Source organism: Juglans microcarpa x Juglans regia, chromosome 4D (genome assembly GCF_004785595.1).
Source record: "Juglans microcarpa x Juglans regia isolate MS1-56 chromosome 4D, Jm3101_v1.0, whole genome shotgun sequence".
Taxonomy (NCBI): Eukaryota; Viridiplantae; Streptophyta; class Magnoliopsida; order Fagales; family Juglandaceae; genus Juglans; species Juglans microcarpa x Juglans regia.
The window spans coordinates 33552689-33567860 of record NC_054600.1 but is presented as its reverse complement, the minus strand read 5'-3'; the positions used below and the strand labels follow the sequence as shown (position 1 = coordinate 33567860).

The 15172-nt window shown below is 37.2% G+C and overlaps 1 protein-coding gene across 2 annotated transcripts; it reads left to right on the top strand.

The window, feature by feature from the left end:
• The first annotated feature begins 1215 nt into the window (after positions 1-1215).
• Positions 1216-13760, top strand: LOC121261255 (protein ACTIVITY OF BC1 COMPLEX KINASE 1, chloroplastic). Of its 2 annotated transcripts, none has more exons than XM_041163522.1 (14): positions 1216-1696; positions 2203-2409; positions 8597-8686; positions 8814-8960; positions 9338-9502; positions 9765-9905; positions 10001-10180; positions 10950-11145; positions 11523-11650; positions 12437-12508; positions 12828-12940; positions 13033-13180; positions 13269-13338; positions 13458-13760. In XM_041163522.1, the coding sequence occupies exons 1-14, from the start codon at positions 1376-1378 to the stop codon at positions 13517-13519; spliced, it is 2040 nt and encodes a 679-aa protein (XP_041019456.1). In that variant the 5' UTR covers positions 1216-1375; the 3' UTR covers positions 13520-13760. The 2 variants fall into 2 exon arrangements, with proteins under 2 accessions (XP_041019456.1, XP_041019457.1); XM_041163523.1 differs by having other exon boundaries at positions 1544-1680.
• Positions 13761-15172: the final 1412 nt, after the last annotated feature.

The following is a 15172-nucleotide window of genomic DNA, read 5'->3' as shown; positions in this document are numbered from 1 at the left end:
ACCATTAATCCAATACAATAAAACAAACCACTTGAAGTTCCAAAATTTTCTATAGGCAGCGAGATGAGTGGCGGAGGTCGGAGGAGAGGTTAATGGAGGAGGGGAGAGGGAGTGAGGAGAGGTTAACAGAGGAGAGCTATGCCCTATGAGAAAGAGGCGAGATGAGAGAGAGTTTGAGAAGATTCAATCGGGAAAGAGGAAAAATGAGAGGGGGAGGGGGGATGCGAGGGTATTAAACCCTAAAGCCAAGCGACGCCATTAGGTTTATTAAACCAAACGACATTGTTTCATTTTAATTTTTTTCTATAAATGGTGGGTTAAAAACGACGCCGTTTCATTCACTTAAGTGAAACAACGTCGTTTTACATAATATATATTATTGACCAGTTCGGCAGTTTGGATTTGGTTCAAGCCGAGACTGAACCTGCCTGCATCGGTTTCATTAAATTTATACCGCCGATTGACCGATTCTCTGTCGATCTCGGCCAGTTCTGGACTCTGGTTGCCGGTTCGCATTGGAGATGGTTGATCATTGCGGTTTTATTTCGTCTCATCTCAATTCAATTCAAATGTTTGTTGGAAAAAAGTTTCCATCTCAAAAGTTTCAATCTCATCTCATATCATCTTATTTTATCTCATCTCTTTCCCAAACATCACTCAAAGTCTCCAAGACAAATACTTTCAAACTAATTATTATAGATTTGTTTGAAAAAAATTTTCATTCCAAAATTCTGATTTCATATCATTCTCAAATATCATTCAAATACAAATACTTTCAAACTAATCATTATAATTTTCATAAACTTTTGAATAAAAAATAAAAAACAATTAAATATTTTCAAATTTTTAAATAAAAATAATATTAAAGAACTATACCCTAATAATATTTTAATTTTATAATATTTTTTTTAACTTTCTCTATTTTATTTTCCAAAATATTATAAAATATTAACTTAAACTATCTCACAACTATTTCATCTATTCATAAATTATCTTATTACTATTTATAAAAATTTTCATCAAATCCTCACTTCCCAAAACTTGTCTTTTTAAGTCTCGTTTGTTCGATGATGTATCTTGAAATGGCACGACTATTCCTTATTATTATTATTATTATTATTATTATTATTATTATTATTATTATTATTATCATCTAGATTATTACGAGTATTCACTACTGAAGTATATGTGGTTGCCAAATGCCAATCGTATTTGGCACGAATAACGTGTATATTCTTCTTTCAGTTAAAACTGCTTTTCGAAGCTGCTGCTCTCTCTTGGCCACTCCCTTCCAGCGCCGATCTCTCTCTCTCTCTCTCTCTCTCTCTCTCTCTAGGGTTTCAGTTTATGTTCAAGTTTCAGAGCTTTCAAACCAATGGACTTCGTGTGTACAAATTATGCAAACACGGTTCCTTGCTCTACTAATCACAAATATGCGCCATCACAAACGCCAATTTCTTTCCGTGCCACGGTACTCAAAAGGAACAAGAAATCATCGCCGATGCGAGCCTCGAATTTCGCGGTGGCGTCGGGAGCCGAGAGTTCTGTCAATGGCGCCATAGCGAGGAGGAGTCTATCGGCTACAAGCGAGACCGAGAGCAGGGCTTTGCAATCGGGCAAGTCCAGTAGTGCCATGGAGCAGCTCGACATTGAGCGCGGCGTTTGCATACCATTTCGCAAGTACTCTCCCGAGACAGTATGATTTTTAAAATAAAAAATATCAGAATTTCGCTGTATTTGTTTGTACTTTGTATTGGAGTGAAATGGTGCTAATATATGCGATAATTCTGCTGCGTTTTAATATGGCGGTTCTGCGATGAAATTTTATAATTGCATTCAATTTGGCGTTAGTTTGGTGTGGAACTTGGATATGAACTTACTTATTCGAGGGTTAAGGTACTGGAACTTGGATAGAAATTACCTGACAAAACATTATTTCTTTTTGGCGTTCATCTAGTATTTAAATTCGGCGTACCTATCCAAAAAATTATAAATTCAGTATTATGGTCGTTGTATTGCTAGATGAACACGAAAATTTTGTAGGGATTATAATTATTGTTGCTGATAATTTGGTGAAGAATAACTGGTTAGGGTAGTTAAATGTGAGTATGAACATTGTTCTAACAAAATATTCTTCATTTTGGTACGTATATATTTCCCTTTACCTGGTGGTAGAGTTCATGTTTTATTGTTGTTGATTAGGTGAGAAATAAGGTATTGGAATCAAGAGGGGCAATTCTGTCACTAATTTTGCGAGGCGTGGAGATAGTTTGGAATTTGGGATTTTACTGGTCTTCCTTGATGTATGATTTTTTGGTTGGAAGAGATGAAGAAGTTGTTCCTTTTCGTGCTCGGCAGCTTAGGAATCTCCTGTGTGATTTGGGACCTTCTTTTATCAAAGCTGGCCAGGTTTGTTGCTTTTTTATTTATATGCTATAGCCTTTATCAACTTTTGTAGGCCGTGTTCAATTTACTTTAACAGAAAGTGCTTCCTACAGTATCAACTTCTTAAATTGGCCCATTGTTCTCTTTTTCCACGTATGAATCTTTGTTTGTTATCGGCTTGTTGTCAGTTCTTGACAATCTGACTTTCAAAATAGCATAATTTTTTATTCCAACATAAAGGCAAAAAATTTTAATTGATTACATTTGGGTTTATCTCCACCCAATAGAAACCTTCCATGAAAATTCAGGCCATTAAAATCTAAAGCTATGACCCATAGAAATAAAGTATGGAAAAATAAAACTTGAAGTTCCTCTGGTGACCACTTAATGTTTTTGAAAGTCCGATCATTACGTTCTTGCCATATGCACCCCATGATGCAGATTGGGATCATTTTCCACACCTCCTTAATTTGTGGGACACCTCTCGGGAGAGTCCAACTAGCCAGTATCTCAACCATTGTTGTAGGCATTACATACCATAACTCCACCTGGCTAAACACGTCAGTCCACAAGGCTTTAGCTGTCTCACAATGTAACAAGAGATGCTTTACTGCCTTGCCGAATTGCTTACACATACAACACCAGTCTAGGATGATGACCTTGCGCTTCCTTAGGTTATTGGTTGTCAAAATCTTCCCCAGGGCTGCTGTCCAAGTAAAGAAGATCGCTAGAGGAGACGCATTACTCCTCCAAATTTTCCTCCATGGGAATTGGCTGTTTGGTAAAAGTGTAAGGGACTTGTAGAAGGAGCGAACCGAGAAGGCACCCTTACCCGCCGGTGTCCACCATAGCCTATCAACTTGTTGTCCATTCGGCACCACATAATATAATAGGCTGAAGAAAGCCTTAAAGCTGTTTACTTCCCAATCTTGCGCTGCTCTACTAAACGTGACATTCCACTGAACTAGGTCCCCTGATCGAAGCATGAGGTCCGCTACTGAAGCTTCTTGATCACGTGCCACTCGGAATATAGCTAGAAAAGAATCCTTTAAGGCCTTATCCCTGCACCATATGTCCTTCCAAAACTTTATCCGGGAACCCTCACCCAACACTAATTTAGAATGACGATTAAACGCTCCCCACCTACGCTTGATGTGCTTCCAAACCCCCACTCCGTAAGCCCCATTTACCTCTCCAGTACACCAACCACTCCACAAGCTTCCATAGTTACAATCAACCACCAATTTCCATAGGGTTTTTGGTTCCATGTTATACCTCCATAGCCACTTCCCAAGTAAGACCCTATTGAATGTTCTCAAATTTTTTTATACCCAACCCACCTGACGAGATCGACTTGCATACCTTGTCCAATTGATTAGGTGGAATTTGAATTTATCCCCCAACCCGCTCCATAAGAAATTACGGTATAGTTTTTCAATCCGAGCCACCACACTAGCTGGAATAATAGGGAACAAAGACAAGAAATATGTAGGTAAATTAGAAAGGGCACTCTTAATAAGAGTTAACCGTCTACCATTTGACAAGTACAATCTCTTCCACCTTGCCAATTTTTTTCCTATCTTCTCGATGACTGTATCCCAAATGGATGAAGCCCATGAGGCAGCTCCCAAAGGCAATCCCAAATAAGTTATGGGGAGAGAGGCTACCTTACACCCAAGTATGCTAGCTAATTGCCAAGTATTGCTGACGTTCCTCACTGTCACTAACTTTGACTTATCGAAGTTCACTTTCAAGCCTGACGCTGCTTTGAAGCGTAGTAAAAGTGCCTTCACTACCTTCAACTGGTTTTGATCTACCTCACAGAATAACATCGTATCATTTGCAAAAAGTAAATGAGACAAAATAATAATGTCCCGATTGGGGTCACCAACCGAGAAACCAGCCACAAACCCATTTGTAACCACTGCCGAAATCATCCTACTGAGGGCCTCCATTATAATCACAAATAGACGTGGGGACAACAAGTCTCTTTGTCTTAAGCCACGAGAACTATTGAAAAAACCAATGGGGCTGCCATTAATCAAGACTGAGAACTTTGCCGTTACGATGCACCAATTTATCCACGTTTGCCATCTTTCCCTGAAACCACTTCTCTCCAACAAATAAAGAAAGAACTCCCAGTTTACATGATCGTATGTCTTCTCCATGTCTAATTTCCAAATAATCCCCGTGGAGCCAGACTTTAATATGCTATCTAGGCCTTTAATCGCTATAAGGACTGAATCAAGGATTTGGCAATCCCGAACAAACGCATTTTGTGGCTTCGTAATTATCTTACCCAGCACCTCCCCAAATTTCTTCACGAGCACATTGGAGATAATTTTGTATACCCCATTAATGAGGCTAATGGGCCTAAAATCCTTAATCTCCAATGCTTTAATCTTCTTTAGGATCAGTGCTATAAAGGTAGCATTTAAGCTTTTCTTGAACTTCCCAGCCAAGAACAATTCCTGGAACACATTCATGATGTCCACTTTTACTACCTCCCAGCATGTCTGGAAAAAGCCCAAAGAGAAGCCATCTGGACCTAGTGCTTTGTCTTTAACCATGCGTCTTACTATATCATATACTTCGCTTCCTCAAACGGACGCTCCAACCAAGACGCAGTATGTGGCTCGATAGAGTCAAAACCAAGACCATCAAGCTTTGGCCTCCACCCCTCTCATTCTGCGAGCAGCTACTCAAAGAAATCCACCACATGATCTCGAATCACTAGGGCCTCCCTGCACTATGTACCATTGATGTTCAGCATCTCAATAGTATTATTTCTTCTATCAGAGTTAGCTACTCTATGGAAAAATTTTGTGTTTCGGTCCCCCTCTTTCAACCACAATGCTCTTAACTTCTGACTCTATGAAATCTCCTCAAGAGATAATACTTGCTCCAACTCTGTCTTCCACAATACTTCTTTAGGAGAGAGGGCTCTATCCTCAAGTACTTTATCAAACTGTTGAAGCACCTCCACCAAGGTTTTCTTTTGCTCCCCTATGTCTCCAAAGGGAAGAGAATTCCAAAACTTAAGTTTATTCTTCAAAACTTACAGTTTGCCAGCTAGAATGTAGGAGGGGATACCTTGAAATTGATATGATGACCTCCATTGCCTAACCCTTTCCACAAAGCCTTCACTTTTAAGCCACATGTTTTCAAACTTAAAATAGTGGCGACCACCTTGGATACCACCACAATCCAACGAGATGAGAAAATGATTTGAGGAAAGACGAGGCAATCTCTTTTGACACACCTCCAAGTAATGCACTTCCCACTCTAATGAGATTAAAGATCTATCCAGTCAGGACTATGTCTGATTGTTTGACCAAATAAAAGAGCCTCCCATGAGAGGAATGTCCAACAAGTTCAAGTAAAAAATACAATCTGAAAAATTTGTCATTGTTGAGCTCATCTTGCTATCTCCAGATCTTTCATTGGGGAATCTAATGATATTGACGTCCCCACTTATGCACCAGGGAAGATTCCACCAGCAATGTAACCCTAACCTAGCAAGTTCCTCTCATAAAAGTCTTCGATCTTTGTCTACATTCGGCTCGTATAAACCTGTAAAAGGACAAAAGAAGTTATCTTCCACACTGTTAAAGGAGCAAGCCACTAAATACTCCCCCACAAAATCCTTCATTTTCTCCACAACTCTTTTATCTCACATCACTAAAGTACTACCCGAAGCCCCATTGATGCAAGGTAAACCCAATCTGCATAAGTACAACTCCAAACACGTCGCACTATTCTCCTAGAAACCAATTTCATCTTGGTTTTTTGTAAACATACTATGTTTGCCCTCCATTCCCGAAGCAAATTTTTTATACGAAGCTGCTTATTTGCGTCATTCAACCCGCGGACATTCCAAGACACAATTTTTGGCTCCATAAAGGAGAGACCAGCCCCTTCCCTTTGGATCTAACGCGGCTGGAGCTACCCTCATAACTCAATGACCATTTGAGTCGCTTAGCTCCCGTTGTTTCTTAGACCCAGATTTGTTGAACTATGAGTGACCCATTTCAATGGCAGTAAAAAGGGCAATAAACTGTTCTTCAAAATCCACACTCCATTCCCACACAAAATTGAATTTCCTTTACCTTGCGGAGCACCCAATCCGACACACTGGAGTGGGCTCCCCATCACCAGAAACCCACTGCAAAAATGCTGGTGTCCCCCCTCTACTCCTCCCCAAATATGTTTTTGCCCTCCCTAACGAACCTCCCTTCGTCGAAAGGAATGAGCTTCTGAGATAGCCCCTCATCCACATCCTCATCACTACCAGAGAGGGAGAGAGCATCAAATTGAGCATACCCACACCTTCTTCTCGTGTCTTGGTATGCTGTTCCAACTGCAGCAGGGCATCTGCCGGAGAAGGAACAACCTCAGGCTGCTGTAGAGCCACCGTCGGAGGAGATATTACCTCCTTACTGTTCGTTGGCACTGTTTGGCTAGGATCCACCACATATACGAATTGTGGTGGAGAAAGGACCAGATCCCCATCTATCCCAGCTACCAACGACTCCACTATCATCGACTGGTTGATGTGCTGCTAGACATCTCCCCGGTGAGTCTGCATGGCTCCTGCCGGTCAGGGATCGAGGCTCACCCCCCTACCGGATTCTCCAAATTAGCTGGGTCTCGTGCCTCTTAGAAGGCTTGTTTCCCAAGGGCTGAGACCCAACAGTAAGGCCCACCATGCTGGGTCCACGTGGGAGGCCTTGATTCACCGCAAGGCCACTGGGTCCTGCTTCTTCTAGGCCCATGCCCTTCTTAATTTCAGTTACTTGCCCACCCAGGCCCACCTCAAGCCCATCACCCGAATTAAGCCCATCAACCAAATTTCCTTTAAGGGCTTGTTTTGGGCCTCAGATAAGATACAAAATTCTCATTTTATTCTCAAACATAATTCAAATACAAAATTTTCAAACTAATCATTACAATTTTTTCAAACTTTCAATAAAATAAAAAAACAATTCCAACTTTTTCAAATCTCCGAACAAAAATAATATTATAAAACTATATTCTTACAATATTTTAACTTTATAATATTTTTTATTCAACTTTTTCTTTCTCATTTTCCAAAATCTAAAAAATATTCAACTCAAACTATCTTACTACTATTCACAGACTATCTTATTACTATTCACAAAATTCTTATCTTATTTCACTCCCCAAACCAGCCTTAAGTTGAATGCACCGTATCATCCTCTCCACTTTATCCTAAAGCTTCCCCAATTCAGTCTTCACATCCAGCAACGAGCCAAGGACATCACCCTCTGCCAAGCCGACAATAGGCCTGTTACCGCCGCCCTTCCACTGTGCATTACGCGACGCTCTACCATAAACGTACCCATTGCCCTTTCTAGCGTAAACACCCCTATGAGCACCCATGCCGCCACCGCCTCCTTTTCTAGTTTCATGCAAAGGCACCAATGCCTCCCTGTAGGAGCATTTTTGTGACTGCAACACCACTGTTGATGGTCTAAACGATGCTCCTCTAGCATTGCTTCTCCCATCATCAACAAATTCCCACAGTGCTTCCCTCATCCTCCTCCATCTATTGTCATTCTTCTCTTCAAGTATGAAAATAAAACTGCGTCTGCCACCACCCCCATATTCCACCAATGCCATGTATCGGCCTCAAGCATTTGAGCACCTTTGTGCTATGAAGCTGTGATTGCTCTCCCTAACCGTAGTGTAAAAATTATTCTTTTCTCCCTTCGAACAACCCTCCAAAGCTTTAGCCAACCATTGCACCGAGGAAGACCTTAAAGTCAGCCTATTCATCACTTTCCAACTTCTCTCCGTAATGAGCAAGAAGTTGTCATCCATCTCTAAGGAAAAAACTTTTGACTCAATCACTAAATCCTTTGTAAATCCCATCCTTAACACACCAAAGAAAATGAAATCCCTCCGTCACAGACCACCAAGCATCATCGTTGGAAAAAAACTTTCATTTTTCATTGTCTGAGTTTGGTTGTACGGAGAGAAAAATTTTATAAGTAATATTTTAATAAAAACCTTCCCTTTTTGCTACATCATTACTTCATATTTTAAATTCAGTTGAGTAATATGAAGCAGCTGGGGATAAATTTCTTCCAATCATGCCATTAAACTTAAATCCATGGTGTTTGCTCAAGTAGAAGGCTCTTTGGTGTTCACTTTCCTTTTTGATTGAATGCTATCCATGTGCTGGTAGGTTCTTGCAAATAGACCTGATATCATCAGAGAAGATTATATGAATGAGCTTTGCATTCTTCAAGATGATGTTCCTCCCTTCCCCAATCAGGTAAAAAATCACATTTTGTCAATACTTGACTAAATTTAGAACATTTCCATTGATGTGTTTTTTTTTTTGCTACATTATGCTGGGTTTAAATATTTTGTAAGTATTGAATCGTTTGACAATGGTCTAGGTTGCTTTCAACATCATAGAAGAGGAATTGGGCCAACCACTTGAAGCTGTTTTCAGTAAAATTTCATCACAGACAATAGCAGCTGCAAGTTTGGGTCAAGTTTATCGAGCTACCTTACGTGACACCAAAGAGGATGTTGCTATTAAGGTTTTATGGGGTTTACTACTTTTTTTGGACGTTCATGGAATGTGAATTATAAGTTATGCAGAGGCAGTGAACTTGAACTACTTTTTGGATGTTATTGTTTTGTTTGGCAAAGCTAGAGTGATTCATACTTGTTGAAGTCATCAGCTTCCTAGTTGCCATATTTCCTCATATTGGTGTAAATTATTTACATTGTTGCTAGTTCATGGTCTGCTCAGTTTGTTTAACATGGAAACATGAAGGGTGAAATTGTTTTACACTGAACTAATTGAGTTTGATTTTAGAATGTGCTTGTTTACATTAAGCTTATGTCGTTCTGTTGGGGTTTAGAATGATGTAGTCTAAACTAATTATAAATCTAAACAAACATATATTTACAGGTTCAAAGGCCCCAGATAGAGCCCATAATTTATCGGGATCTTTTTTTATTTCGTACTCTTGCTTCATTTTTGAATGGGATCAGTCTACAGAAACTGGGGTGCAATGCAGAGCTGATAGTTGATGAATTTGGTGAGAAGCTTTTGGAGGAGCTGGATTACACCTTGGTACCTTTCAGAACTTTCCTCTGTTTGGCATTAAAGCTGTGTGATGTATATAATGAAAAAATATAGATATATTATGAGGGTAATTAATAAAAATACAAAAGATGCACAGTTTTTCTGCATTATGTTAATGAACATGGCTTGATTATCGTAACTTGCATGATAATCAAACTGATAAAAAAAAACCTGCATGATATTCGAGCTACCAAGCTGTTTACACTTATATTTACTTACATGGGCATGCTGTTTCTTTTCCCTAATTCAGGAAGCCCGTAATATCGAAGATTTCATTGAGAATTTCAAAAACGACCCAACTGTCAAAATTCCTCGGGTTTACAAGCAGCTTTGTGGGCCTCGTGTTCTGGTAATGGAATGGATTGATGGAATCCGGTGCACTAATCCACAGGTATGATTATCCGGATAGATGATGATGTTTTTATAGATATTTACTTTGCAAAGCAACAGATTTCACCTTGTATATTGATAATCTCTTGTCTTCAGGCTATCAAGGAAGGTGGCATTGATGTAAATGGATTTTTAACGGTTGGAGTTAGTGCTGCTTTGCGGCAATTGCTAGAATTTGGGTTATTTCATGGAGATCCACATCCCGGAAATATTTTTGCCATGCGTGATGGACGTATTGCTTATGTGGACTTTGGGAATGTTGCTGTGCTTAGTCAGGTAGTGTGTTTTAAGTGATTCACATGTAGATTTGACCTCATTGATGAATAGAATTTGTGGCTATATTTGATTAAATTACAAGCTCTTGCATTTTATCAAAAGCTGGCCAAACACTCGAGAGTGGGCAATTGCAGCAGGGGAGTAATGAAATGGAAACAAACTTGGGATATCATACAGACAATTGAATATTTAAATTATAGAACTATAAATTATTCAGAATAAAATCCCTGAGGATTATGATTAATCTTAAAAGTTTTGAAATTATGAGAGTTTTTTATGATTTTTCAATTTCTATTGTGATAATATTCTGACATATGGAAACACCCCCTGGTGAAAAACCAGCGATTTAACTAGTTCCATGTAGGGAAACTTCCGAGGGTTCGGTGCACAGGACCGGAGTTTACTTTGCAGGGGTGGGTCCGTAGGGCCCTGCCTTGGAGAGGTTCCCCGACATAAAAAAAATAATAATAAAGCATTCCTTTTCCATCGATTCTCTTCATAAGTTCATATACTCTTTTGTCAAATGAAAAATTTGACCAACTTTAACACGCTTTTCTTATAGGTCGAAGGTTAATGTAAAACATGTTAATGATGCTCACTTATAGAAGCACAACATATCCCACCTGATAAAATTTGTAGACTTTAAGCATCTGTCAGAAAAATTGGCAAGGATTAAGATTCTGCTATGATTTATCATTGTTTGTTCAATGTTATTTTGTGGAGAAGCTTTCTGTTGGAACTGTATATTAATTTTTTTGCAATCTCTCAGCAAAATAAACAGATCTTGATTGATGCTGTCGTCCATGCTGTAAATGAGGACTATGCTGAGATGGCATATGATTTCACCAGGCTTGGCTTCCTGGCTCCTGGGACCGATGTCTCTCCTATAATCCCAGCCCTAGAGGCAATTTGGCAGAACTCTTCTGGAAAAGGACTCTCTGATTTCAATTTTCGAAGTGTTACTGGTACTCTCTCACACTCTCCTTCTCTCTCCCTTGCGGTATTTCTGGTAGTTTTAAGTCACACATTTTGTAGTGTTCCCTTGCTTTCTGACCATATACTCTTCTTCTTTATTGTACTTCCTGAAATATGCTTTTCTCATTTTGTACTCTCTGGTTGTAGAGTCTTCTTCTTGGAAGACTTGTAAGTTTAAGTTCCTAATTGCCTGAGATCAAAGAAACTCTCAGAGTGTAAGAATCTTAATTGTAAATGATATGAGCCTTATAGCTCTATTGTACATGTCATTGATGCTATTTTGCCTGGGAACTTAAATTTTACATCCCTAACTTCTTGTGTTTACTTTGTGATTTACTAAGTCATACACATGCTCAATCTGCTGTAGGGAAATTTAATCAATTGGTTTACAATTATCCCATCCGGATCCCAGAGAGATTTTCTCTTGTTATCCGTTCTTTATTGACTCAAGAGGGAATCTGTTTCACTCTACAGCCAGACTTCAAATTTCTGGAGGTAAAGATGAACCTTGTTGCTTTCCTTATTCATATCTGGGATCAAATTTCTGACTGTCATATTTCACAAGTCGTGATACATTGGAAATGGGCCTAAGATTATCATTATAAGTATGATCTTATTTGCGGACCACTAGCATCTTGTAGGTGGAAGGAAAAAAAAGTTCATTGGCTACTGTTGAAACATAATATATATATATATATATGTACAATTGCATAGCTTACAATAAGATATAGACTGCAAAAACTTGCAACAGGGTATAGGTCAACAGTTTCTTATACACACCTCTTATTTATTTATATATTTCTTGGGTGGTTTGGGGAGGATGGGTGTTTGTAACAGGGTCCTTGTCTTTAACCATAGTGTTTTAACTCAGAATTCTGTCGCGAAACTAAATAGTTAATTTCTGTTATTGCACTTGCCCTATTTCTTAGTTTTGCAAATGTTAATTAGATTTTCATCTAATTTAATCCGTAATGCAGCTTATGTTTGTTTTTATATATATTACAACTTATATATAAAGTCCCATAATCGATTAGCTCTGGTTTGCCCTGTCCAAATTGTCACCAGCTGATGCTTTGGCGCATATTCTTTTTATTTTATTTTTCAACTAGACATCATCAATTCTAAATGTGTAGAGATTTATATTGATCACCTACACTATAAACTCTTATGGCTAATTTCCATGCTGGAAGCTGTTGCTTTCTCTAGTTGCGATGGTACCGGTCTAAGCTTTGTCATGCTTTGTCTTTTAACATGTATAATTGATATCAATTATTTGATTAGGTTGCCTATCCATATGTGGCAAAGCGCCTCCTAACAGATCCAAATCCTGCTCTACGTGAACGTCTCATACAGGTCAGTAACAAGTTCCATGCCACTCTTTGAATTTGTTTAGGATATTCACCCATTTTGTCATATATCTTCTCTGAGTTGATTCATTTGAAGTTCATAATTTTTAAGTTAGATAAGCTTCAATCTCATGAGTAACTGGGTAAAGCTATTTATAGATTTTCTTTTTTCCCTCTTCATATCAAGCTTGCAACAGTTACCATATGGTTTCTCCATTAGTGCTCCTGTTTATTTTTCAATATTCTAGTTGCCCATGCCCAAGTTGTACCAACATAGATTGTTTCTCCAATAATAACCTGTGATCATAATCTGCTCCTTGTTTTAGGTTCTATTTAAAGATGGTGTTTTCCAGTGGAAACGGCTTGAAAACCTTATCGTTCTTGCTAAGGAAAATGTTGCCAAGATGAGCAGCAACCCTGCATTTCAAGTAAAGGACAGGTTTGTATCCAGTCGCAACCACTTGCTTCTCGTGTTTTCTATTTTTGTCAGAGTTCTTAGAACCTTCATTTACGTATGTTTTGTTTATACAGGCAAAGTACAAGAAACTGGCAAGTCGAAAGAAAACTAGATCTCACGGATACCATCAAAGATGGAGCTCGCCTGTTCTTTATTGATGAAGGAATCCGTAGACAACTTCTTCTTGCTTTGACCGAGGACTCAAAGCTTCACATCCAGGAGGTCTGTAGATCAAAAATTTACTTTTATTTCATATGGTCATGACACTTGGTGCACAAGAATGCTAAATTTATCAATCTGTCTTCTATAGCTTGTGGATGTTTATAGGCTGGTTGAAAGCGATATAGACATTCCGTCGGTAGCGGTGGAAGTGGTACGAGGTAAACTTCATTTACCTCTTTGATCTTAAAATAATGACTTGAGTTATTTGTAACGTGATGCAACTCAAATATCATCTTCTCTATCTTTTCCTACCCCAAACTTTTGCTGGGACTTGCAGACTTTCCGACGGTTGTCCGGGATCTCATACTTTCCTGGAGTGAGTCAGTATTGGCTGGATAGATAATCAAAGCTTTTTTTACTAGAGCTAGAGCTGCTGCATTACGGAACGGCTTCATTCGGAAGAGCATTATCTCATGTCAACTTTACCTCATTCTTTTATTTAGGATGAGCATGTTGTTTCAAGTTACAAAGGCCAATCAAATGTTGTAATATGAAAAGAAAAGAAACTCACCGCCTCTGTATAGCAACCGTTATCTGTTAATATTAATTAACTAAAATAAATTATAATTTTGAAGGGCAATCAACTTCTTAATAAACAACAGCTCTTTTTGTGATATTATTACAAAGTAGAGGATGCTAATCATCCCATATCACATATTTTATATTTTTTAAAATTTTTTTTATTATTTTATTTTATTGTTATTAAACTGATTGAGTTGTTTTACTTATCGTCTATATATTACATATTTGTTATTGAAAAAATGAAAAAAAATGAAAAGGTATAGTGTTTGTAATGTGTGGAGATAGATAAATAGAATTATTTCACGAGTAATGCACAGGGCGGGTGCAGTCTTTTTCTGGTATCCTGGAAGAACATTAGCGTCATTGTATTCGAAGATGAGTTGATATGGATTGTGAATAGTAGTGATATGGGTTGTAAATAGTAGTGAGATTTGTGAGTTAAAATTGATGAATAATAATAAATAGTAATGAGATGAATTAAGATGAATTGAGATTAGTTAAGATAGATTGCGAATACAAACTGGATCCTAAAATATTAGTCCTTGTATTATCCGGGCGGCTGTCTTCGGGATTGGGATTTGTTTTTTCCCCAGTTTTTGACACTTTTTGTCTCAGACAAAAAAATAACTTTTCCTTAATTTCCATAATTTAAAATTATTTACAACAAAATATGTTTTACATCAAGTGGGTTAAGGTTAACGCCTCGTTTGGATTATAAATTTTTTTTTTATCTCATCTCAATATTTAAATATTATTATAAATATAAATATTTTTTAATTTTAAAATTTTAACTTTTTTTCATTTAGAGTATTTTGGATTAAGAAATATTCTCAACTCATCTCATCATTATAATTTTTTCATTTTCATACAAAATATAATAAATTCAATTTTTTCAAATCTCAAAACAATAATAATATAAAAAAATAATATTATAATAATATTTTATTCAATTTTTATATAAAACTATCTATCTCATCTTCTTATCCAAACGTTTGCTTAATCATTACTTCATTATTATAATTTTTCTAAACTTTCAAATAAAATATAAAAAATAATTTAAGTTTTTTAAATTTTAAAATAAAAATTATATTTTAATAATATTTTAACTTTATAATATTTTTTATTCAATTTTTTTTGTTATTTTTTAAAATTTATAAAATACTTTCAACTTAAATAATTTTATTACTATTTATAATCTATTTTACTAATTATTACATCTCAATCTACTATTCAAACTAGGCTTAAAAGTAATCGTCGCGAGGTCTAAGCCTATTTTTTGGGTTCCTAATAATTATTTTTTAAGAATTTGCGTTATATAGAAAATTTGATTGCATTAAAAGAGGAAATTCTGGAACCGAAAATGAATTGCAAGGTTTATTAATATTTTGACTAACAAATTAGTGGGTCCCTTTTTTTCTTTTTTTTTTTTTTTTTTTAAGTTTTGGTACTTTTAAATACACGAGCTTTCAT

Bases quoted from the DNA above. Each gene is read 5' to 3' on its own strand.
- LOC121261255 (XM_041163522.1), top strand. From the start codon at position 1,376: ATGGACTTCGTGTGTACAAATTATGCAAACACGGTTCCTTGCTCTACT. The intron at 2,410-8,596 runs GTTTGTTGCTTT...ATGTGCTGGTAG, and splicing joins CTTTTATCAAAGCTGGCCAG to GTTCTTGCAAATAGACCTGA. The intron at 13,339-13,457 runs GTAAACTTCATT...TGGGACTTGCAG, and splicing joins AGCGGTGGAAGTGGTACGAG to ACTTTCCGACGGTTGTCCGG.